This window comes from Vicia villosa, linkage group LG6 (assembly GCF_029867415.1).
Source record: "Vicia villosa cultivar HV-30 ecotype Madison, WI linkage group LG6, Vvil1.0, whole genome shotgun sequence".
Lineage (NCBI taxonomy): Eukaryota > Viridiplantae > Streptophyta > Magnoliopsida > Fabales > Fabaceae > Vicia > Vicia villosa.
Window position 1 is genome coordinate 160,840,142 of NC_081185.1, and position 26,786 is coordinate 160,866,927.

The window sequence follows — 26,786 nt, forward strand, 5'->3', positions numbered from 1 at the left end:
TTAATATTTGCCTCATTATGTTGTTCTTTAATTTGTAATTGTTTTTCTGCACACCAACGTTCATAATTAATTCCACCTATTATTTTTTTAAATTTTAACATAATTAAATAATATTATAAATATCCAACAACTATATTTAGTAACTATACACTATCAAATATTCTCTATTTAATTTTGGGTCATGCTAACGAGTGTCCCAAGGGCACTCTTTAAGCATTCTAAATAAAGAAAATATTCTTTCAAAAGTTCACCATTTCAATTTTCGATGCATTAATTACGCATATTTCCAAGAAAAACTTACTTTTTAAAGCTATTAAAGAGTGCCCCTGGGGCACTTGTTAGCATTTCCCTTTAATTTTTGGGTAATGCTAACATGTGTCCTTAGGACACAGGTTAAGAAATCTCCATTTAGAAAGTTTGTCTTAAATAAAATAAAAAATAAAATTAAATGTGTTTGTAATTAATTCAGTAAACAATTTTCAAGATAAAATTTCTTTAAATGGTTCTTTAAATATGTGTTAGCATTACCCTTATTTTTTATATATAATTTAATGCTTCAATAGCTTTTTTCAAAATAATAGTAATTTTTTACTAATAACTTTTTTAGTATATATAAAATATCATTTTATCATAATTTAATGCTGTTTTTTATATATTTTTGATGAATTATTAGTGTTATGTATTGATTTATTTAATAATATTTATTTTAGTCTTATTTATTTTGAATACGTCTTTTATATATTTATGATATATTTGAATAAATTTTTTAATTACATTTTATATAATATATAATGGAATTTAGTGGAACCCGTTTTAAATTATTTATGAGTTAGATAAATATTTGAGAATTATATAATTGAAAAGTGTGAAATAATATAAAAAATTAAATGTATCTCATTTAAAGAACCCAACCCAAGTAGATATGATGGAATCATCTTTAAATAGTACAATAATCAAGAGAGTAACATGTGAGAAACTGATGTACTAATTGAATATACACCATTACCGTTCAAAACATTTACTATAAAAAACATCTACCAAAAAAAAAGAACACTGATTTTTCACTAATGTACAACTTATTGCGCTAAACACCTTTTCTTTTCCTAAGAACGTAATTTATGAACACTACAACAGAGAGAGACGCAAGACTCTTTTCCACAAAAGACCTGTCCCCCAATCGTTATGCTGACTTCTCAGCTGCTGTCCAAGACATAAAGTTACATTGATCGCGGAACCTTCCCCAACCGCAACCATAAGTTTCTGTTTAATATTCGATAACCCATTGCGAGGCAGGCAATCATTCACAACAGACAATACTGATCAGAACTGCACTGCATATTTTACATGCATTCTCCTTCCCACATTCAATTGTAGCAAAAAAAGATGGACAGGAAGTTAGGTTTAGTTCAACGCATAATGAACTCGCTCTAGAAGTTGAATGACCTGATTGACAGAAAATTGGGAAAGGAGTGGCTTTGAACTTGGTTTTAGCATATCATCAGGTGGTTCCAAAGATAAAATGCTATTTTGCTGCATATTTGTAAGCTCCAGAAACTGAGTCAACATGTCTCCATCAAGTATCTTGGGTACTCCATCCTTAAATAAAATACATGATGCAATATCATTTAATCAATCCATGTGCCTTTCTAAACAATGATTACAATTAAAAAAGAAAAAATTGGAAATGATTTATCAATTATCATAAAATAATAAACCATTAACCTTTTTATCCTCTTGAAATGCTTTCAGAATTAATTTCCAAATTTATAAACAAGTGAAATTTTGATGCAATAAATAATGTAAAACGCTTGATGCCAAATTTAGACTAAATTCAATTTATAGTTCTTACTGGATTTTCACGGCTCCGAAACTCATCATGATCATTTCCAAGAACAGGTGCAGTCAAATGATGGACAACAAGCCTTGCCTGCACAGCCTCTAAGAGCTCATATTCCTCTCTACAAAAAAAAAAAGGTTATATCAAACATGTCAAAACAAAAACCCTATCCAAAATGACTGAGGGTCATTTCCCTAACACAACACATTATAGATCTGTTGTTATAGATTAAAAAAAAGTGGTTTTGATATAAATAATTGAAGATTATTCCTAAAGACTTTTAAGGAAAATATTAATCATGGTTGAAAAAGCTTTTAAGTTGAAAACCATGCATGTTAATAAATTTTATCCATGACTTTAAGGCTAAATGTTGCCACATTTGTCAAACTAGGTATCTATTAATTTATGGTATTATATATAACTTTTAATAAGTCCAATCTCTCCAGGGATAGATTGAAACAGAAAAGGCTTTCAAGAGGCCTAGGTCCGCCCACCAACTTTCCTATTCAGTCTTTTCCTATCTCACTCAAATTCTCCTTTTCCTATATATATTGAATTCTTCTCCGGCATTATTCGATTCCTTACTGTTGCCATATAAGAAGGCAGCTATACATACTTTACATGCAAGGCATGCTCATTTCATATGTGGCTTCTAATTCACTATAAAATTACAAATCCTGTTCCCCTATATCAATATTAATTATAATAAGATTTTTTTGTATCTTTTAGGATTATGATCGGATCCCAATCCTATTTAGATTACATTTCTCATTTATATGCCTACTGGTACAAACCTTTTCATAATTAGTGAGAAATATTCATATTCAAGTTGGTACAAGAGTCTGATTCCTTGTCAAAAACAACTAGCAAAGTTCTCTGTCACAAACAAATAACTAGTAAATTTCCCAAAATTACTACTAGGCCCCAATCGACAGTATAAGGACTAGCACACTCGAATTAGACGAGAAAAATTCTGTTAATTATCTCGTAATTTGACGCAGCATTGAAAGGGAAAGATAGAAGAAGAAAAAGAAGAAGAATAAGAATAAGTAACAATAGTTAAGGGAGAATATACAAGAGAAAAAAAAAAGAGGAGAAAATTTAGGTGGCAGTAGGAGTTGTAGTAAAATGAGTCCAACTGAAGGACGACTATTGGTAATTACCTTAACCTATCAAAGAAGAAAAACCAAACTGAGTTGAAAACCCAAACGATGTTATTTCTGCATAAGAATGACATTGAGAACAAAACTTATGTACTGAGACAAATGTATCATTAAATCTTTTAACTACTCAATTTCCTCTATAGCAAAGTTGTCAGAATCGAGAGTTTACTTTGAATCAAAAGAGGATAGTAAGATCGAAAAGTCGTAAATCGCAACCAAAATCGGTGGATTCTACTCAAATCATTTTGTTGAATCGAAAGGGGAAATCATGATCGCATAATCGAAAATCGCAACCAAAATCGATGGATTCAACTCATAATAGTAAACATATATATTAGTACTCAAAATTTAAATATAAAACAACTAAGTCTCAATTCTTAAATATAAAAGTACTCAAAAGTTTAAAATCATAAAACAAACATAAAAAACCAAGTCTCAAATCTTAAATATAAAACAAAATACTTAAAGCCTAGATGCTAAATTAGATTACTAATGCGCCATCTACTTGGATCATCTCCCATAATGTCAACATTAACATCTTCATTAATCTCATCATCACCACCACAACCACCGCCACCATCATCATCATCATCATCACCACCAATACTTAAAACCGGGTCACAAAACTGAAACGGGTCATCTTTATCCATTCTAAAATTACTCAACAAAAAAAAAACAGTGGAATCCATATGAGATCGCGGATTTTGCTGCGATTTGTGCGATTTTATTGAGATCTTGCTCTAAATTAGGATTCTACTCGCGATTCAGATCGTTTAGGGTGAGCAAAATCGCAAAATCCATGGATTTCACGATTCTGACAACACTGCTCTATAGCCTTCACAACAGCCTCTTTCATCTGCCTTATATCTAGATCTGATTCATCGTTGTTTGCGTCATCTGAGTCCAAATAAGTTAATGGGTGTTTGCTTCCTCGTCTCTAACATTTAAGGTCCTTGGACAGTTATTCGTGTCAACTTGACAAACACGTTAGACTGTCTTTTCCTTGCAAGCCAATCAAAGATACATAACTCCCTTTGATATTGTCTATTATAATGTTTGGGGCCCTAATCAATTGCCTCATATTTTAGGATTAAAGTATTATGTCACTTTCATTGATAATTTCTTAAGATGCACTTGAACCGCTTTAATAAAGGATTATTTCGAATTAATTGGTGTCTTTCATGCCTTTTACATGGAGAAAAAGACCTAGTTTGGGAAAACAATCCAAACGTTTCATAGTAACAATGCCAAAGAATACTTTCTCTATTCTTCATCTCAATCATGGCTTCTTATGGCATCATACATCAAACAGTTACCTAGAAAGGGGTTTGTTTTCACTAATAGGAGCAACCCTAATATCATTTGACAGGTATCAATTGAAGGAGAGACGCGGGTGATAAACAACCTACTTCGGGCTACTTGAGTTTTTCCAAACTATTTCCATGTTTTCCTCTTTTACTCAATTATATTCCCTAATCATTAGGGATGATAGGTTACCCTTATGAATATATATTTAACATTCTCCTCGCTCAGAGATATGGAAAATACAATATTATTCAGTCTCAAGCAGCAAATTTCCAGGCAATGGCTAACCTGCCATTAACAACTATTCACCTTGATACTTTTATTGTTGCTGTCAAAATTAATGTACCTTGATAAAGGGATGAAAATCATTATGCTTCCTAACAGAGTACAAGCAAGAATAGTATTTTGTAGTGGGTCAACATTTGTCTTGGGGCCAAAACCAATGCCACCTGACAATACATCATCAGCTGGAAGTCTGTATGAATATGAGCTCTGCAATACAAAGCAAAAATTACATTATAAAAAAACAAATATAAATTACACAAGCAGATTAGGGAAAGAGGGAGGAGGATTGATTACAAATTGGAATATTACAGGACAAGATATTACTAAATTCAAGAGAGAGCAGTGCAAAAATGCATTAATGCCCCAAGAATTAAGAAGTTATTCCAACAAACTAATCCAACGTAGATATGACAGAACCCCCAGTAGATTGTATCAAAACACACTTCAACAAAGCGCGTGAAACAAGAAAGGGCACTGCAGTTTTTGGAGAAATAGTGTTACTCCTCACACCAAATTCATAAGGATTGACGTGCTGCATTCAGGACTGGAATTGGCCTGTCATTGCAAGGGATGAAGAACATGGCAACATTTTTAAAGAGTTTGGCACATTATTTACAATATACTTCGAAAAAGTACCCTTAAAGCCTTTTTTTTTCTTGGCAACAATTTTAGGATTCAATACCAAGTGAGTGTCTCTATAGCATAATTCCCATTACGGCAGAATCAGAAAGCTAAGGAACATTCACCTTCAGCATATAAATCACAACATAATAAAGCTGTAAGAATAAAAAGAAATCATTTGACACTGTCAAATTTGTGATTTCTATAAATATAAATCAGACCACACTCAGCTTCTAGTCTACTTATAATAGTATTAGCATGTAGAGTAAATACAATAAATGTTAATTGATAGATTTGCTAATTCAATTCCTAATCTGTTATTTTAATCCTAATAATAAATATATGGATTTGATTCTTCGAATCCAACAAATACTTTTACGAGAGTCAAGTACCAGAAACATGCTCATGCGCAAGTCACAATCGCACTGTGCATAGTATTATTATTTAACATTTAATCAAATAATTAGTTGTATCTGCCTCTGTAGCAAAGCTATCACTTGAGATTCATTTACATTATGTGGTGATAGGGTAGAATTCCCTGCATTTGCATTCTACAACTGTTGCTTTCGAAACAAATTTCAATAAAGAAATAATGACATTTAATACAAATTAATAAATATTCTTCCAAGAAACTTAAAAAATATACCTTTTGGATGCTCACAGCTATCTCCGCCATGAAATAAGCACAGCTTATTCTCAAATTGCATTCCGATCTTACATTATTTGGTGCTGGTGACCAATAACAAAATATGGTTAGAATTTTTGTTTTCATTGAGAACAATAACAATAATAGTAGTAATAAGCTAGCAGCTTTAAGCATGCCAATAGCAACATAAGCTTTAAAAAATTCAAGAGCAGCCAATGTAATCGCACAATTATAGTATAAAGCATAGCCTTCAACTATAATATAAACTGCACAATCCCCTTTAAATATAAAAGACCGGTGGCACTCAAGCTTTCGAAAAAACTAGCAGCCATATGCAAACTACAAGATTTTTTACTTAAAAGAATTGTCTGCCTTCACTCACCATCAAAATGGTGCTATTGGGAGAAAACATGCATATTTTGATCTTGGTCTCACACTCCTTACTCAAATCTCACTTCCTTTAACCTACTGGGATCATGCCTTTATTGTTGTAGTTTACCTTATTAATAGACTTCTCGGTGCTTCATTACAATTACAAGTTCCATGCACCACCATATTCAAACAGGATCCTGATTATCACTACCTAAAAAGTTAGCTCTGCCTGTGTTTCGCCTGCTGCAACCCCATAATTCTCATAAATTTGACTTTAGATCCCATGAGTATTTCTTTTTAGGGTATTCTACCTGCCTCTCATTAAGGATACACATGTATATCCCCAAATGGTGGTCTCATTTTCTCAAAAGATGTAGTGTTCAATGAACCTAGATTTCCATATACCTCTCTTTTCTCATCTTCCTCTAATAAATCCACCTCCGATGTCAAAGACATTTCTCCCTTACCATCCCTTCCAATTGGTCATCGCAATTCCAATGTTACTAATCTACCTTCTAATGTACACTCCGCTCCTTTAAATTCCCACTACAACTGTACAAACATTTCCTATCTACATCCCAACTAATTTCCTCACCTTCTCTTTCTATTGATCCTTAACCAACTCATATTTCCCCTTTCCTATACCCTTTGATAATCCTGGAAACTGTACTACTAGGACCCTAGGTTGTTAATTTCAAATAGCGGCATGTAACCCCGAACCCCTAAAATGTTATAGTGGCATATCAGATAGCTGGATGACCGCTATTCTGAAGACTAAAAAACAATGTACTTAGTAAACATAAATTCCAACAACATACACACATAATTAAAAATAGAAGAACACACAGATTTAGAGGAATAATTAATAATTATATCCCATTAATGAAAGTATTCAAAATGACTAAACCAAGTTCTAAAAGTAAACAAAAATGAACTTTCTAAATCACATCCACTTTTGCCTCATCTTCAGTTCTAAGTTCCACCACATTAGTTCTATCATGTTCATCACTTGATTCAAAATCATGTTCTTCCACCTCCAACTCTTAATTAGGCACAACTGTAGCAAGTCTAGATTGGTGTTTAGTAACTCTTGTTAGTTCATTATTCCCAACTGTATTACCAAACAACGTCCCAAGTCAAACCCTCTTCTCCCAAAACCAAACCTTTTCCAGCATTCCATTTTCATCCTAAGAGCATAAGAGTTAAATATTAACTTTGGAAGAGAAACAGAGCAAAGGAGGAGAAGGGAAGCAGAACAAGGAGGCAGAAGAGAATGGAGAAAGGAAGAGGAGAACATCGAACAAGCAGAGGAGAACGGCGAACGGCGAAGAAGCAGAGTAGAATGACGAAGAACACAGTAGAGAACGGCGAAGGCAGAGGAGTACGGCGAAGGCAGATGAGAACGGTAAATCAAAATGAAAAAAAAAAAAAAACTGTGAAATGTAAGAAACATAACAGTGGGGTTATATATTTGGTCACTAAAAGGGCGGGAAAGAACAATATACCCTTAAAGAAGATTAAAAATTACATTTTTAAATATTAGGATATATATTTTCCTCCAAATTGAGAATAGCAGTCAAGAAAACGATATAATGCTGCTATTGCACCGCTATTTCCGGCCGCTATGACCACTACCCTCGATAGTGCTTCGCAGGCCAATAGTGTAGCAGTGAGTGGCCGCACCGCTATGTTATGCCACTATAGCGCGCTATTGACAACCTAGCCGGTGCAGTGGTGCCTCTCCCTAGTACTAGTACCTCTCCCTCCTCTATGTCCACTGAGGCTAGCTTATTTGACCCCATTTCACCTCACCAACTACTTTTAATCCGTATGGGCTTCTTAACACATACCAATCCTACACTCCTTACCTACACTGAGTCGAAGAATGTCAAACAAGCCTTGCTAGACTCTAAGTGGAATGCTGCATTGCAAGAAGAATATGATGCTCTTCAAAAGAACCAAAAATGGTATCTTGTTCATTTGCATCCGAAATCCATTCGATGCAAGTGGGTTTATAAGATCAAAGAAAATTTTGATGGCACTATTAACAAGTTCAATGCTTGCTTTGTATTAAAAGGTTTTTCATCAAATTCAAAGATTTGACTTTAATGAAACTTTTTTCCACATGTTCAAACCTTATTACAATTAGACTCGAAATGACTCTTGCTCTTTGTAACAAGTGGCCTCTTCAACATATAAACATCAATAGTAGCTTCCCTAATGGGTTCCTTGAAGAAGAGGTATCTTGCAGCAACCTCAGGACTTTGAGAGCAAGGATCCTACCCTGGTTTGCAAGATGCGCAAAACTTTGTATGGTCTCAAGTAAGCTACCGCACAATAGTTTGATCGTTTAAATTACACTTTGGTTCAGTTTGGGATCCAAGCAAGTAAATGTGATCCTTCCCTTTTCACCCAGGTGATTTATCTTCTGGTCTATGTAGATGGGATAATTATCACAGGAACCCAGTACAGAAACTTCATGTTGTCTTTAGTCTTAAGCAACTTGGTGCTCTTGGCTACTTTCTTGCCATTGAAGTTAAGAGACTTCCTGATGACACTCCCTTCACACTCAAAGCAAATATATTAGAGACCTTCTCTTTATAACAAACATGTTAAAGTGTAACGCAATTAGGGCTTCAACTGCCATAGTAAGCACTGAGCTAATATTGTTGAAGTTTGGTTTTTCTTATTGCTAAAAGCATGCTTGCTTCAATTAAGTGGTTAGGCTACGAATAGTTTGCTTGAAGAATTAAGTGTTTGTCTGTTTTGGCATTAATTTGTTGTCATATTGGGGATAGTATTTTTTTTTAAGTGGTGTAGTGATGATGCTAGAAGAAGATTTATCTTAATCGTGCACCTCAGATTGTTGCCTCAATTGTTACATTTGTTTCTTTTAAATGGTATATACGTAACAACCTTAAGGTTTAGTAAGCTTTAGCTTGAGGGGGGTGTAAGATGTTAAATTACAACAATAACTGAGCTTTTTTCCACTAAATGGGATTGGCAGAGGGATGCCACATTATTATAAATATCTTTATATTAATTTAGAGTATTCGAAAATATCCCTTAGTATTAAATTTTATATTTATTATTATTATTATCATGATTTGTTCTTGATTTAGGGTTAAGTCTAAGCATTCCGGTAAATAGGGATTCGTATATACAAATCTTTTGTATCAAGTCAATATTGAACTATTATCAAGTAATATTTTTCTCCTAACTTTAATCAAAAAACCCATAACTTCAACAAATGTCTACCAGCAAGCTCTCCAAAATTGGCTCAACCATTTTCAAGATCCCATCTACAGATGTGTAGTGGGACCTCTCCACTATGCCACCATTACTCTCTTGAAATATTCTATGTGGTCAACAAAGTATGCCAATCCATGTCTAATCCCATTGGATTGTTGTCAAAAGAATATTAAAATCAAGTATACCAATCCATGTCTAATCCCATTGGACTGCTGTCAAAAGAATATTAAAATACATGAAGGGTACTAACGATTTTGGCCTTAAATTATATCATGCCCATATCCCGAAATCTTTCTCCCTAAAGGATGTTATGTTTTGCTGATTGGGCTGCAGACCCTGATGACATAAACATAAGATCAACTGCCATATTCTTTGGATCAAATCTCATTTTATGTTGGTCAAGAAAGCAACATGTTGTTGCTAGGTCAAGCACTAAGGGTGATTACAGACGCCTAGTTCAGGCCACAACTGGTATTATTTGGTTAAAACTCTCTTGCAAGAGCTTCTTGTCCCTTTTCATCATTTGCGATTTGCTATCAGAATTTGGATTGTGCCTAACCCATCCCTACAAAATTGACTTGTAAGGTGAGGATTGTTCCCACCTATCAAAATATTACACATATCATATCTCTTAGCAATGTGGAACTAAACTCACCCTTCAAACCCAACACAATTAAGGTGTTAGAGACTGCAATGAAGGCAAGCCAAATGGCACAATTTAGGCGACTAGGGGCGGACAACAATGAAAGTGGAAACTCCAACATTTACACTGATGATTAATCAGCTATCTTTCTTGCTCATAACCCATCCTATATGCAAGAACAAAGCACATGGATTGATCTCTTCATTGTCAGATAAAATGTGTTGGTCAAGCAACTCCCAGTGATGCACGTCCCTGGTACTGATCAATGGCCTCATTTTCTTACTAAGCCTATCTCAACAATTAAGTTTCTTCTTATGGGTTCAAGTTCAATGTGACTGAATCTTCCACAAGTCAACCCCACCTTGAGCTTGAGAGGGTGTATAAGAGAAGTACTAGTTACTACTCAGGTTTAGTTAGAGCCTCATTTGTCCCAGACAGCTGCAAGACAGTTAGACCTAACCTGTGCACATGTGTGCAGGGTTAGGATCCTTATATAATGATGCAATCATTATCACAATGAATCAATGGAAATAAAATATTCTAAAACTGAAATTTAACATAAATCATTCACAAATTAACAAATAGGAGCCAAAAAATATTTAATAATTATGTATGATGTTTTTCTCTAGACACCATGTTCATCCGTGAATAGATTGGTTTTTTGGCAAAATGGAACAGTTCGTATTATGATAACAGTGGTCCCAGAGAAAAAAATTCCAGACGGGCAGTAACCCCTATACCTGATTAAAAAGGGGCTAATACAAATCAAATTACACAAAAGGCCCAGTCTGGGTTCATCAGAGTATAATTTTACATGAGCACTAACTGCAACACACGTGTGTCTATTTCCTATTTAGAACAACTAAGTTCTATCTCAACTACATGGGGTGTCTTTGTTTCAAGTTATAAAATATCATTCTTGAAACCCTATTTTCAGAATTATTACTTCTAGGAATCATATTCTTATGCAAGCGTTTGGTCAAAAATTTAAAATTCGCATAAATGTTTTAATATTTATTTAATTTTAAACTGTAAAAAATAAAATATAAAATATGAGTAGGAGTGGAAAGTTGTAGTTAGTTAAATTTTATTCTTATGGGAATGTTGGATTCCCACCCATTAAGCATGAGAATAATTATCACAAAAATGAAGTGTAACAAATATTTCTTGGAATAAAAAAATATCCGGAAATAATTTTTAAAAATTTGAAATAAACGTGAGATTGTTGTATTTCTAATGTTAGATTTTTGAGAATACAATTCCAATCCTTGAAACAAACACACCATAATAGGTTATCTTAGAATTTTTCTATGTCTTCCTCTACCACAAGTTGTTTGACTACTTTCCGTCTGATTTACTATTCTTACAACAGAATTAATGGGTCTTTTCTCTACACACGCTCAAACCACCTAAGTTTATTTTCCACCATCTTTTCTATCATAGACGCTAGCTCAACACCCTCTCTCTTGTCTAGTCTTACAACATATCAAACACAAAATCCTTCTTATCTCTACTACATTTTGTTTATTGTTGTGTTGGCTATTTACTGCTCAACATTTTGTCTCGTATAATATTGTCGGTATTACAACTGTCCAATAAAATTTCTCTTTTGTTTAAGCGGTACTTTCGTGTCACATAAAACACTTGGGTCTTCCTCCATTTCAACCACCCAACTTAAATTTGATGGTTTACATCTCCACCCATTTCTCCATTGTTTTGTACTATGGACCAAGATGTAACTTAGGGTAAGACATGATATCCAACTTTCACCTCTAGGTTAGAAACATTTCACCTTTTGCTAAGTTTACACTCCATATATTTTATCATATTTTGTCTTAGTTCTACTTAGGGGAAAGTCATACACTTCTAAAATCCGTCTCCAATCTCATTTAAATCCTCCTTTTCGACTCTCCAAGTAAAATTATTTCATCTGCAAAAAGCATACATCTCGGTGTTAGCTCTTGAATGTGTTTCTTAAATACATCCAAAATTAAAGTAAAAAGTTAAGGGCTTAGGGATGAATTTGTTTTTAACACTGCTTAGGGTTGAATTGTGGTGCAAACATATTGTTATCGAAAAGTCGTTTCACTCCACCCTTTGTTTGCACACTAGTTGATACCCTCTCATAGATATTTTGAAACGCTCAAATATAGGTAATCATAACCTCTTCAACATATGTGTTGTTAACTGTGTGACATTGTATTCTGTCTCTGTTTGAGATATTTTCTCCAAAGAATTTTCAATAAATCTTTATTCTTATTCAGTAAATATATTCTTGATACCAAATTCTATCAGGACTTTCTACACAAAAAAAATTCTCTAAACACTTTATCATACGCCTTCAAGTAAAAAAAAATTAAATACAAGTCTTGTTGATCCACTCTCAAACATAAAACCAAATTGAATATCAATAACTTGAGTTTATTTTCTGTCTCCATTCAAATAAATATTGGGTAGTACATTTGGGTACATCTTTGTTGATAACATATCATTTCATACCCGCGGTCTAATAAATAAATATAAAATTTACCTAAATTTAGGTTTTTTCATTTTTTAATGTTTTTTATACTTTTTCTATTATACTGTATGTTCTCTCCATTCTTTGCAATATCAATTCATGTTTTTATACTTATTTGTTATTTATATCTTTTATGCAATCAAGTCATTTTTATTTTAAATAGTTTTTATATATTTTAAAACTTGAATTTGCGTATCTCAGTAGTTTTTAGGAAAAGCACGCATCTTGTACATGTACTTGGTACCGTGCCCGCATCCATACAACATGCAACATAGAATGATATATTATAGGATAGAGAGAGTATATTGGGAAAGACAATACCAAATATACTTAAGAGATTTCTTTTTAATTAATATATATTTTTTGAGTTAGATGTTATACTTATTTGTTATTTATATCTTTCATAGTTTTTATATATTTAAAATCTTGAATTAGCGTACCCATACCCCAGTAGTTTTTAGGAAAATCATGTGTTTTGTACATGTACTCGATACTGTGCCCGTAACCATTAGTTTTGGTGCTAATGGTTAAGGCAGTTACTAGTGTGTCTATAAACAGCAAAGAAGTCATTTGTAACATATTAACATTCCTCAGACAGGTGATTAAATCCATTCCTTTCTCTCTATTTCTTAAAGTCAACAAGGCTTACCTTCTAAATGATCTGAACATAAAACAGCTATGCTTCCTTTACGATCCGAAACAATAGCCGTGTTATCATCCATGAGAAGGCAATTAGCAACCAACCTAAATGATGGGTCACCGTAAAGTTGCTCCAATTTTTTTGCTTCCTATCATAGAAGATACAAATTAAACAACTTCAGCATTGGCCTTCCATATAAACAATAACAAAGTATCAATACAAGAGGACTGGATCTTGTTGTGTGAAGCATATACATCATTAAATAGTTTCCAAGCAAAAGGAAATAAATAGTTTCCAAGTAAAAGGAAATAAATAAGTAGCCACCCAACCCCGTGAGGGAAAACGCATAGTGGGGAAGGCGAAAAATATGGACCTTTATTTCATTGAAATCGATAAAAACCAGTACCAGAATAACATTACTGAATAAGGGGTCTAACAGAAATGAATACAAAGGATGGTTTGTTCAGTTGGCCTCAATAACAAAAAATAGGAAATAAGCAAATCAGAATACACTATACAAAAATGCTCTCCAATCTTTATGCATGCCTTTTCTTAATTATTAATTGAAATTTGAATAATACAGTAGAAACAGCCATTACCACTCACCTCATGGTAAGAATAGAAAAGGATACCATCACGAGAATCACCAACTGCTATTCTTCTAAAACATGCAGTCAAAGATTTTATCATGAAACGCGTCTTTCCTGCAGCATACCTTTTCACTCTTTCCGGAGTGTCATTTGGGAAACCACAAACATAAAACTGAATAAAAAAATAATTTAATGAGATGACTATAGCCAAATGAAGATACGAAACTTTCTTATCTGGAAAGAGAAAATTGAGAAAGGAAAAGATGGTGAGGAAGTAAAATGAATGGAAAAAATGCAAGAGCTTTGTAACTTACAGTATTGCCGGCAGATGCCAAAAAATAGCGATCAAGATAAGGACAGATGGCTTGTACTACTCCATGCCATGTAGTTGAATAATCTGATCGGAACTGCCACATTTCATTTTCATCAAGTTTGGTGCAGTCAGAACTATTATCATCAGTGCTGCTGCCAAGGCTACTGCTTGATAGCTGTTCAGGAACATGCCCAACAGTTTCATTGAAAGGTGACGTTTTTTGAGATGACGACCCCGCCTTCGAACAGAAGGTCATTGAACCACTATCTGAATTTTGCACATGAACAAGGCTGAGAACAAGAAGACGACCCTTAGCACTGCAAAGAAGCATCCCATCAGAATATATATGGTAATCAATGTGAAACGTATAAATTTCCAAAACCATAACTATCGGACAACAGATAGAACATATGAATTTGTTTTACCATTAATTATGTAGTATAGGATTATCAGCCTGTGATGCATGAGTCAAAATCTACTTTTAGTGATTGGATGCGTATACACGCTCCTATAAAAGGAACTTGCAAGAAGCTTACTAGCAGCTTGCTCATTTAAAGCATAAAAGCCATATGCAACTCAGAAAAGAGGAGCAACCAACAAAGTGATACTTAAAGGGAAAGCAACTTCCATCACTTATCTAGTGATATTGATATACAAGGAAAATTAAAAGACAATGAAAGCTCGATGACATACTTCTCAGCTTCACCACTGGAGATTACGGGTGGACCAGAATACAGACTAGTTCCAACCACAAGCACCTGCTCATTTCTAAACCTAATTAATGCCATGGAAGTTGCTGTTTCTCCTTGTTTCATTCGAAAAGAAGATACTACTGACCCACTTAGGGGATCCACACAACATATGTCAGACAAACATGCACCAATACTCAGTTCAGTCCTCATCACAAGTAACATCCGACTTTCGTTGTGATACAAGACTTTCCGTGGAGTGCCCGCTAAATGAAACTTCCTCATATTAAGTCTCTTGCTGTGGACCATCTCCACCTAAAGCATCAAGAGATAAATATATTGTAAGTCAAGATAGCAACACATACAAGAGAACCACTTACAACACAAAATCAGGAATGAAAATTGTGGTTGTTTCTTGAAGAGGAAGAAAGTTTAAGTGAAAATAAATCGATCTTATCACCAAGAAAATTACATTTCTTGTGTAATAACTGCAACAAGACCCTCCAATAAAACTATGCCCAGCATCTCATAGTTAAACAACTGACAGTAATCACAACACACACAATATATCTTTGGACAGTAATATGCATGTAAGTATAAGCATCTTCAACGCACTATAAGTTAAAAGAGAAAGAACAACCAAAGAAAAACAAGAAATAAGCAATGTAACAGCAATGATACTGTAATATGCTTTTCTTACCAGATGCAAACTGTTTTCAGCAACAAATAATATTCCTTTTGGACAGTCAATAGAGCAAACAGGAGTTACATGTGAAGATGGTTGAAATGAGATAGAAGTATAGGAAATGCTGTGTCTTGCACTATGCAACAACCAAGCTCTATCACTCAGTGCAATTATATCAGCATCAAGTGTGTCATCCAGGGGCACCAAGAAAACTGGAGTAATGCCAATGCGACGAATGGCAATCAATTGAAGCATGCAAGGAAGGTTATTTCTCACGTTGAAAGCCTCGGCCATAGAATTTACCAAATTTATAGAAGATAAAGCAGTGTCCACGTTTATTGATGAAGAGTGAGACGATTCTGTTGGCCACTCAAAGCGGAGGAGCATTCCATTCCTCAATCCAGCAAGAACATAATACTTATCAACAAATACGAGTCGTACATCTTGAGGTATGCAAAAACTTTTAGCAGTCCCCATTGTACTTTTTAATGAAATTGTACCACAAGCAACTACCATGACTCCACCATTCGGATCAAAAGACCAAATTTCCACAGAAGGCCTATGAGTGCCAATAACAAATGTTTTATTGATGTCCACTCCGCTTACAAAAGAAGCAATTGAGCTATTAATTTCTGAAATGGATGAATTTGATTGTTTTTTTCCATACATAGGTCTAGGAATGGAAATACATGATAATTCGTTCTGCAGTTCCAAATGTTGCATTTCATAAATTTCATATTGATAACCTGATAGCACTCTAACCCCAAGGATAAACAAAAAACATGGGTTAGAAGTTGACACAACTATGAAATTATGCCCAACTGCTCCCAGACTAATATTCAGATTGTCTGGGGACCAAGATGTGCAAATAGGAGAAGACAAAGGGATGCCTTCAGAATGACCATCCTTAGTAGGCAAACAAAGCTTAACAGTAGATTGGTAAATCTGAACAAGCAAACCATCACTTACAAGGCCACACGCCAAAGTACAGACATTAGGTTGGAAACCAACAGAATCAGTCACATCAGTAAAACTTAAGCCAACTGACAATATTCTGGTCTCCCCAAGAAATGATAGAACTAGAAAAGAATGATACGAATCCGTAATTTTCATTCGAACAGTCCAAGTACCAGCTACCCCTTCATAAGTAGAAGGGGTTCTGAGTAGCTTTTCTACATTGATACCACTTTGAATAATCCTTAATGACCCCTCAGGTGTCACACCACAGCAAGCAAACATTTGCTCATGCTTCTCATCATGATAATCCCCAGCTGCCACATCGAAGATTGGTGAAATGTTTTGAATAAGATTTGTAAAGGATAGTCTTCCATCTCTCAATTTCAGGACCACGCTGTCCCCCATTTCTACCATTGATGCTAGATAACCACCCTTAACCCACAAAAGTTCTTTACAAGGTAGACCTTTATAGAGACACTCGGAGAGACTGAATTTAGGACCATCAGAGTCCAAAAAAACTTCTATCATAAAAAACTCTCCAGTGTCTACACAAAAGATCATCCTAGGAACTTTATGATTCTCAGGTTCCCAACTCCAAGAGCATATGAACTTGAGACCAGAATTAGTATTGCCACTGTCACTGTCAATGCACATAGGATCAAAATCGCTTAGCTGCAACAAAGCACAGGCGGCAACACTAAAGCCTTCGTCATCAAGATCGTGCAATTTACAAGAGTCGTCCATATAAGTCTGCTCTTCCATTGCAAAGGGTAAAATGTTCAAGCAAGTCTTGTAGACACATAATGGATTGTGAGGATCTCTAAAATCCATTAGCAGAACATCACCGGCCCGGAATAGAAATGCAAGTCCCAAAGAGTTGGGAACTTCAACAATGTTATGAGCTAGAGGTCCGGCATCAACATATTGAGAAATAACAGAGATTGTATGTGATTTAACATTCCATTCCAATAAAAGCAATTCATTTAGAGCAGCCCCCTTCCTGTAGGACAAAGAAAATTGTTTAGTAAGCATGCATTACGACAAATACAACAAAGAGATAAACTAATTTCAATTACAGAGCTATTTTCAAAACTTGGAACAAACTCTTGACGATGGCCAAACAAATTAATCACCATACCTATTTAGAATAATAGCTAATACAGGATTATGCTCATTGCTTGGTTGTCGGATATCCAATGAAATAAAGCACATACTCCAAATAGTACCGCTTATACTGGTTTTCTGGATGGTTCTGGAAGAAATTGCAGTCCTTTCACTTTCAGAGGGATATATTATTCTCTGGAATTGCGCAGAAAATTTCACATAAGGATATTTTGTCAGACAAAAGAATGAAACTATCAAAGTGAACAACAACAACGACCAAGCTTTTATGTCACTAAGTGGAATCGACTACATAGATCAAATTACGCCATAATATTTTATCAAATACCATGTTTCTATCCAATTCCTTAATCTCGAGATCTTACTTATTAGTTGTTTTATAATTTTTCTAAGTCTTCCTCTACATCTAGTTGGTTGACTACTCTCCACCAAATCAACTCTCTTTACAATAAAATCGACGTAACTTCTCTCAACATGCACAAACCACCTAACCCTATTTTCAATCATCTTTTCTACTATAGATGCTACCACAATATCCTTTCTAATAATATCATTTATAATATGATCTCGTCTAGTTTTACCACGCATTCAACGCAACATCTTCATTTATGTTAACTTAGTTTATTTTTGTGTTGGTTCTTTACCGTCAAACATTTTGTCGCGTACAACATTATCGGTCTTACAGAATTACCGATAAAATTTCTCTTTTGTGTCATATAAAGCACTTGAGATCTTTCTCTATTTCAACCACCCAACTTGAATTTCATAGTTTATCTCAGAATTTGGATTACCCTCATTTATAAACACAGCACATGTCATATCTCTAAGTAATGTGGGACTAAATTCACTCAGTCAAAGCCAACACATTGAGGGTGTTGGGGGCTGCAATAAGGCATGCCAACGTGCCGCAATTAAGGCAACTATGGGTGAACCGCAATTAAGGCGGAAAGTCCAAAACACCCCCCTCACACTTGGACCTCAATGAGCCCGAAGCGTGGATGATGTGGAAAGCCCAACAACGAATCTAGGATAGGGTCTGATACCATCTCAGAATTTGGGTTGGGCCTAACTCATCCCTATAAAACCGGCTTGTAGGGTTAGGATTGCCCTCATTTGTAAACACAACACATGTCATATCTCTCAGCAATGTGGGACTAAATTCAGCCCTTCAAAGCCAACACGATGAAGGTGTTAGGGGCTGCAACGAGGCAAGCTAAAGTGCCGCAATTAAGGTGACTAAGGGCAGACCGCAATTAAGGTGAAAAGTCCAACCGTTTATGTCTCTTTTTATTTCTCCATCGTTTTGTACTATGAACTCAAGATATTTAAACCACATAACTCATGGTAATATAAGATCTCTAACTTACACCTTTAAGTTAGAAAAACTTCTCATTTTTCTAAACATACATTCCATATACTTCGTCTTAATTCTGCTTAGGTAAAAGTCATACGCTTCTAAGGCATGTCTTCAACCTATCATTTAAATTCTTCTTCAACTCTCCAAATAGAACTATATCATTTGCAAAAATCATTCATCTCAATACAAGCTCTAAAATGTGTTCTATAAATACATTAAAAACTAAAGTAAAAAGGTAGGGCTTAGGGTTGAACCTTGGTGCAATCCTATTGTTATGGAAAAATCATTTGTCTCTCCACCCTACGTCCACACACTAGTCAATACTCCCTCACTAACGCAAGATTAGTAGCAAAAGACTTTAATCAAGCTCATGTTATTGATTAGCAATAGACTTTTGCTCTGATTGCTGAGATTAATTCCATTAGAATTCAATAACGCATTCTTGAATGTGAGTTACTTGAAGAAGTATATATGAGTTTACCTCTTGAATTTGAAGAAAATATTGGAAGAGAAAAAATATGCAGACTAAAATAATCCTTTGTGGATTAAAACAATCACAAAGGGCCTGGTTTGAGAGATTTGAAAATGTTTTTAAGAGACACTGCTTCCCCAGGGCCAAACAAATCACACTATATACTTTAAACACTCTCGCTCGAGGATAAGATTGTTATTCTAATAGTGTTTGTTGATGACACTATCATGATAAGAGATGATGTTAACGAAATTGATAATCTAAAGAGAAGACTTGAAGCTAAGTTCGACATTAAGGACCTTGGAAAATTAAAATATTTTCTCGGGATGGAGTTTCCAAGATCTAAAGAATGGATTTTTCTCAACCAGCGCAAGTATATACTTGATTTACTCAGAGAAACAAGGATAACAAGGTGTAAGGCAGTAAAAACACCAATGGATTCCAAAGTGAAGCTAAGGACAACAATGGACAATGAAACAGTAGATAGAGAACACTATCAACGATTGGTTGGTAGACTAATTTATTTGTGGCATACAAGGCCTGGTATAGCCTTTGCAGTGAGAGTAGTAAGTCAATGTATGCATGCACCAAGACCGGCGCACTTTGAAGTTGTTTTCAGAATATTGAGATATTTGAAAAGAACTCCAGGAAAAATGTGATGTTCAAAATAAAGGACGTGTCCAAGTTTATACATATACTGATTTGGCAAGTAATATAAATGGTATAAGATCTACTTCAGGGTATTGTACCTTCGTAGGAGAAAACTCAGTTTCATGGAGGAGCAAAAAACAAAATATTGTAGCTAGGGGCAGTGAAGCGGCCGAATTATGATATGTGGCCCATGGATTTTTTTGAAGTACTATGGATTAAAAGATTTATGGAAGGATTGAAGATTTGAACCTCAACCCCAGTCAAAGTTTATTGCGATAATAAGGCATTTATTTCTATGGCTCATAATCCTGTCCTAAATGACCGAACGAAACATGTTTAAGTGGACAAACATTTCATTAAAGAAAAATTGACCTGGTGAGATTTGTATGTCCTACATACCTTACCAAAAGTCAAGTAGTAGATGTTTTCACAAAGAGTCTTCCAAATAGACAGTTCGATGACATGGTTTGCAAGCTTGCTATGAATGACATATTCATACCAGCTTGAGGAGGAATGTTGAATACCAATACAAAATCAATCAAACTGATTATGCTGTTGATTCTGCCGTATAATCAAACAAGTAATGTTGTTTTATCATTTTACAAAGATATAAAATACAAAGTATATTTCTTATATTTATACTTCTACATGCATGGGGCATTGTAAAAAGAAAATGAAAGGTTGATAAAGGAAACCAAGAAATTAGATCCTTCCAATCATTTTGAAGTTCATAGAAAATCATTAGCTAAACATAAAAGATAACCAGACAAATATGTCCTCTATTTATGTCTAGTTGCCTATTAGACCACCTATACCACCAGAAAACTGTACTACATATGCATTTTTCCAACACACACACACACCAACATGTAGCTTTTCTAAAATACAAAGTGGTACAGTAGTTTCGGACCTCATCAATGATATCACTCCCGGTCATTGACGTGGACATTGAGAACAGAGCCAACCTATCTTCATATGCACTAGCAGCAATAAAGCAACCACTACAGAAAGAGAACCAGAGTAGTTAGTATTTAATAATATTCACAGACCTTTTAGCATACTTCAACATTTGTCCAATTTGACATTATTAGAAAAGCAGGATATTGACATGGCATATAGATCTCTTTAACCAACAGGTCAAGCTTTTAGAAAAGCAGGATATCAACATGGCATATAGAGCTCTTTAACCAAGTGGTATATCCAATCTGGTCATTTGAGTCAATCTCCACATATCTAGTCTTGTGTGTATTTATATTACATGTCATATAACATAAAAATGTGTTTATAAGTGTGAGGCATTACTCACCTTACAAGCAAGTTTTGTGAGAATGATTGAAGCCCACCCCATTATTTAAGAAAATGAAAGCACTGGAACTTTGAAGAAGCACGGCTAGAGAGAAGAAAAAATCTAAGTTGCACGCATTTTGACTATAGTAGTGGGTTGCACATGATTGAGTTTTAGTATAGAAAATTTTCTTTTTAACTTTTTCAAAAATAAAGCTTTTGATGTGAAAAGTAACACAATCATATAGTTGGAAATTAAAACGGTACAACTTAATACTATATTTTGAAGTACATGTAAGACAAATGAAATAATAAGCACATTCTGATCCTAAATAGAAAAACATCCAAGTATACATACCCTGTGTATCTTTAAAAACCTTATAACATTTGATGGATGGATATTTTAAAAGCAATGGTTAGATTTAAGAGCAATAATTGTTTGGAATGGATTGAGGGAATCGGATGGAGCGAAGCGGAATGAGATGGAATGGAATGATATTCCATTGTTTGGATAATTTAAAATCGGGTGGAGCGGAGCGGAATGTAGTGGTATGGGTTCCATTTTATTTCATCACTTACCACCATATTCCTTACCCTCCAATTTGGGTGGAATGAACAACTTGCCTTATTCCGTTCTAAAATTTCCAAACAATGGAATGGAATCTCCATTCCGCTATGCTCCACTCCGCTCCATTCCACTCCATTCATTTCATGATATCCAAACATTAAGTGTTTAGGTATGAGGATAAAGGTTTAGGTGTTGAATAACAACACCCCCTATCGTTCATTGAATATAGTAAATTTATTCGCTTTGCCCATGGAAGTGGGCCTACGTGTACAAAGTCATGTTAAATTTGAGCCTATTTCTATTCACTCTATACAGTGTTAATAAGAGAGAGTAAGGTATCCCTAAAGCTCCCTCTCTTGAGCCTAATTTGTGCTTTCATCACATGACCTTGGAATTTTTTGGAGAAAAGAAAATTATTATTATTAGAGTTGAAAGAATAAATCGAAACTGTATGCTCCATTCCAATAAAATCATACTTACCAATGAGAATTATACAATCTACACCAATAACAAGCAAATATTCTACTCTCTTGCACTTAGATTTGATTTAAAATTTAAAGTAGATCTTAAATGCATCAGAGTTGTGTAATTTAATAGAAGATGTGGGGAAGGGAAAAAATATGAACACTAGTCCTTACTACAGTCCCCACCAAAATAATCCGACCCTATGCCATGAGCCCATAACAACAAGTGATCATTGTTTGTAAACATCAGAAAATCTTATTGTCCCTATGACTGGTTTATTATCGGCCTAAGTAACACTCTGTGCAGCAAAGACCGAGAGTTTCCCAAGCATGGTTTTTGGAATAATATATCATAGCCAGATAAAATATTGGAGAAAAAAGGGAACAAGTTCAAGGGAAGATCATAGACCAATTATTGGGGCTACACTATAGTTTACAATACATAAAGCAACTAATCATGCTTGCAGAGTGGAAGCGAAACACAAAACTAAAGGACAAAAAGAAAGATAATACATATGACTTCCGATAAATTTTTTACTAGAAAAGAGATCACCTTGAATCAATTGCCAACATTCTTCCTGGAATATCCCTCATGTGACCGGGATCAGATAGTTGAACATGTGTAATAGGAAAAAATCTACGACAATGCACAAAGAAAATTGAGAAAGCTTAGTAGGGATATAGAGCTTAATTGTTCAAAAAAATGCAGTTTGTGATTTGTAGTAACAGTTTATCATACTATAAATGATACATTAATGAACCAAACTGGAAATACACTCCAAGTAATATGTAATATCAATCCAACAAAAAAGAGAAAAGACACAGTGAAAAAGTGAACCTGTTCATTTCATTGCAAAATGTGAGCAACGACAGCTTTCCGGAATCAGATAACGCAACCAAGAGGTCTTTACCTTGAGTCTACCAAACAAAGGAGGGAAAAAGAAACTAAATAAATTCAATCTTGGCAACTGAAAAATAGACGCCAAAAAAAACTAGTTTCATTCAAAACAACTGATATTATCTGAGGAAATGTTAACTCTCTGTTGACTAAGGACTATCTGATTGATCATCATTTTTTTTCTTTGCTTAAATAAAAGGAAACAAAAGACCACATGAACCACTACACACATAGAGTTAACATAATCTCTACAATCGAATTTTGTGGGTTTTACAATTATTGTGCTACAAATGTCTCTTTTTTCTTTCTTTGCTTTCACCTTCTGATAAGTTCCCCACCTCTAATAAAAATATAACTTACATTATTGATCTATCTATATTCCAATAAAAGTTTTTTGCTAATTAATCATGCATGCTATAACGTCATGTGATTTGAATAAACGTTTGAGACTTCAATTTGGGCTGCAATAACAGCAACTTTACCACAATTGAGGCCGCATTGCACTACTTGAAAAAGTAGAAACATTAAAAAATAAATAGAAGTCAGTCTCTAAACTTAAGGACGGAGTTAGAGAGACAAGTTATTTTGTTTCAATTTGGTTTGGGGTTCTGTTGTTCAACTTTCAGTAAATAAGCCTTTTTGCTTAAATAGTTTTTCTTATCTCAAATTTATACTACGAGACTCATCCTATTTTGTCAAAAACTCGACAATGCTAACAGCGGAGATGTAGACCCAAAAAACCAGTCAATTTTACTAATGGCCAGCACACCTGTGGTGGGCGACGAGCACGGAATTTCTCATTCCACGGCAATACAGCAAGATCTTTAATGATGCCAAAAACAGGCTGATCACAGACAGTTTGTACATTCCCATCCTCATCAATCACCACCAACTCTATAGATGTCTCCTGAAAATCACAAAGCAATAACAGTAAAAACTAGAGAAATAACCAGTTCAGTTAGATTGCACCTATATAGGACCAACAGCTCTGAAAAAAGGTGTGTCTGTGTCCGAAACTGACACCGACACTTGTGATTATATTTAACTTATTAGTTATTTCTAAGTGTTAATGCTTCATAGGATTGCACTCAGTATTATCAATCACGGATTGCTGAAAACAGCACTTTATTCAATTTCCATTAGTGTTATACCCTATTTGACAACATTTTGTACTAAATAGTAGGGTTTTTTAATGGAAAATAAAATAATAGGGTTGAGGTTCCTAAATTCGCTGCAACTACTCAAACCTAACTCGAAGAACGAAAATAAATGTGCAAAAAGATAAAAGAGGGGAATAGAGAACCTTGCCGAAAACGACGTCGTTGGAGGACGGTGAACGAAGATTAGCGTAGAGAACTTGGAGAACCGCGCTTCCTCTGAGTACGCACTTGGAGAGATAATAGCGCGGGGGAGGGGATGAAGGAGAATAGGATGAAGAAGAAGGAGAAGCTGACTTGACGGAAGAGCATTCTTCTTCGGAAACCGCCATAATTTTAAGATTTGGAGGTTTAAGAATTCGCGAGAAATACGATTGGTTTTTTGGTGAGGAAATTGATAGCGAACATGAGGTTTAAATTAGGGTTCATTGAGAGTAGATACTAGAGTGATGCATAGTGATGGTGGAGAGTTAAGAGTGTATTGAAGTTGGAAGCTGAAGGTTGAAGAAGCGAGAATGGGAGAAGAAAGTTGGGGAAAGGGAAGACTGTAGAAAACATAGCATAGCACGGTTATTGATGCTTAATCTTGTCTTAGCTTATTTTCTCTTTTTTTAATTTATTCCGAATAGTCGATTTTTTAATTAAATTTACTTTTCATCCTTTATTATTTGAGAAAAATAGATAGTAAATTATTTTTATATGGTTTAGTATTTTAAAATATTCTGCTCGGATATGTGTAATACTTTTTACATGAACCATGGTTAAACTCTATTTATTTTATAGAGTACTTCTTTTTTTCTTTGAGTTTAAGAAAAAAAATTAAATAAACAGAATTTTTAAAGAAATACCTAAACAAACATTTTTTCTAAAAAAAACTTACACAAATAGTCAATTTTGGGGTGTTCTAAATTTAGGCGTCATCTTAGATGACACAAATGTATATTTTTTATGTGTACACGCTATAGCTAATGATGCGTCATCCTAGATGACACAAATGTATATTTTTTATGTGTACACGCTATAACTAATGATGCATCATCCTAGATGACACAAATGTATTTTTTTATGTGTACACGCTATAGCTAATGACGCCTATGTATAAAAGATTTAGGGTTAGCCATCTCATATGGCACCTTAGTGTATTTTAGTGTTTTTTATTTTATTTTTTAAAAATAATAATAAATATTTAATATAATAAAAAAAAGTACTACTAATTAATTATAAAAAAACATTACAATTGAGGAATAAGAAATACATATATTTTAATTGTCCAATTCACCGTAACAGTCTTGGGTTTCGCACTGTGACGCTCTCCTAACTCGTTGAACAGTTTCTCTTTGAGGTTCCTGTTGTGTTTGGATAGATGGCCCTTATAATATCTCCTCAATGCGCTCATCGTCCATGTAATCTGTTAGATTACCAAATTGTTCTGAATATCCACTATCAAAAAGTCGGTTGCCCGTGCCATCAAAGTTTTGTGTGGTGGGGAATCGATGGTTAGTTGGTAACACTAGGAACTTGAACCACTTTGGAAAAAAGACAATGTTTCTTGTGGTGTATTATAGTCATGTGTTTGTTGGGTGCTACGGTGATATGACAAGATTCTTTAGAAAACTTTTGTGAACGCAGGTTATACATTAATTCAACCATCATTCGAACATTATCGTCGCGAGATCATATTATTAAATTCTGATGCGGACAGGTGGGTTGATAATCTTGCCAAAGAGAAATGGACAAGGGCATACAGCAACGGAGAACGATGGGGCCACATGATAACAAATCTTATGGAATTGATTAACGGTGTTTTCAAAGGCATCAGAAACCTTTCCATTACCGCATTAGTGAGATCAATCTATTTTAGGATGGCTTTGTTGTTCGTGAAAAGAGGTGAAAGGTGAAGTACAATGTCACAATTAGAGCATTATTTAGTGAAAGTTGCATGAAATTTATGAAGGAACAAACTGCCAAAGCCAACAACCATCGATTATAGGTTTTGACCGATTTAACCGTATTTTCAGTGTCAAAGAAATAATTGACCACAATGAATGGCTGCCAAGACAAGAGTATTTGGTCCTACTACCAGATGGTTGGTGCAACTGCGAAAAATTTCAAGTCATTCGCATGCCTTGCTCTCAAGTTAGCTACCAGAGTATCGAGATCATATTATTTTAGAGGTTAGCTACCGACTTTAAAAGTAAAAAGTAAGAGCTCAAGGCATTCGTAAAGGACTATAAATCTAGAGTTTAAGAAGAACTTAAAATAAATATTGAACTTCCGCTAAAAGTATACTACGACAG

General features: G+C 34.6%; 1 protein-coding gene across 4 annotated transcripts; it reads right to left on the bottom strand.

The window, feature by feature from the left end:
* Positions 1–957: 957 nt before the first annotated feature.
* Positions 958–25,071, bottom strand: LOC131610877 (uncharacterized). 4 transcript variants are annotated; one of them, XM_058882932.1, is made up of 16 exons: positions 24,636–25,071; positions 24,102–24,239; positions 23,273–23,352; positions 22,988–23,071; positions 21,029–21,119; positions 17,655–17,815; positions 15,575–17,516; positions 14,879–15,189; positions 14,187–14,502; positions 13,889–14,044; positions 13,292–13,430; positions 5,858–5,940; positions 4,652–4,797; positions 3,001–3,057; positions 1,850–1,958; positions 958–1,596 (listed from the first exon to the last, which is right to left on the bottom strand). In XM_058882932.1, the coding sequence occupies exons 1-16, from the start codon at positions 24,819–24,821 to the stop codon at positions 1,402–1,404; spliced, it is 4,194 nt and encodes a 1,397-aa protein (XP_058738915.1). In that variant the 5' UTR covers positions 24,822–25,071; the 3' UTR covers positions 958–1,401. The 4 variants fall into 4 exon arrangements, with proteins under 4 accessions (XP_058738915.1, XP_058738916.1, XP_058738917.1 ...); XM_058882933.1 differs by lacking the exon at positions 3,001–3,057; XM_058882934.1 differs by lacking the exons at positions 958–1,596; positions 1,850–1,958; positions 3,001–3,057; positions 4,652–4,797 and adding an exon at positions 4,833–5,145.
* Between the last annotated feature and the right edge of the window lie 1,715 nt (positions 25,072–26,786).

Coding starts and splice junctions, on each gene's coding strand:
- LOC131610877 (XM_058882932.1), bottom strand. CDS start 24,821: ATGGCGGTTTCCGAAGAAGAATGCTCTTCCGTCAAGTCAGCTTCTCCT. Junction 17,816..21,028: donor GGAGTGATATCATTGATGAG/GTCCGAAACTAC, acceptor GCGCAATTCCAG/AGAATAATATATCCCTCTGA. Junction 1,959..3,000: donor TTCTTCTTTGATAGGTTAAG/GTAATTACCAAT, acceptor TTTTTTTTGTAG/AGAGGAATATGAGCTCTTAG.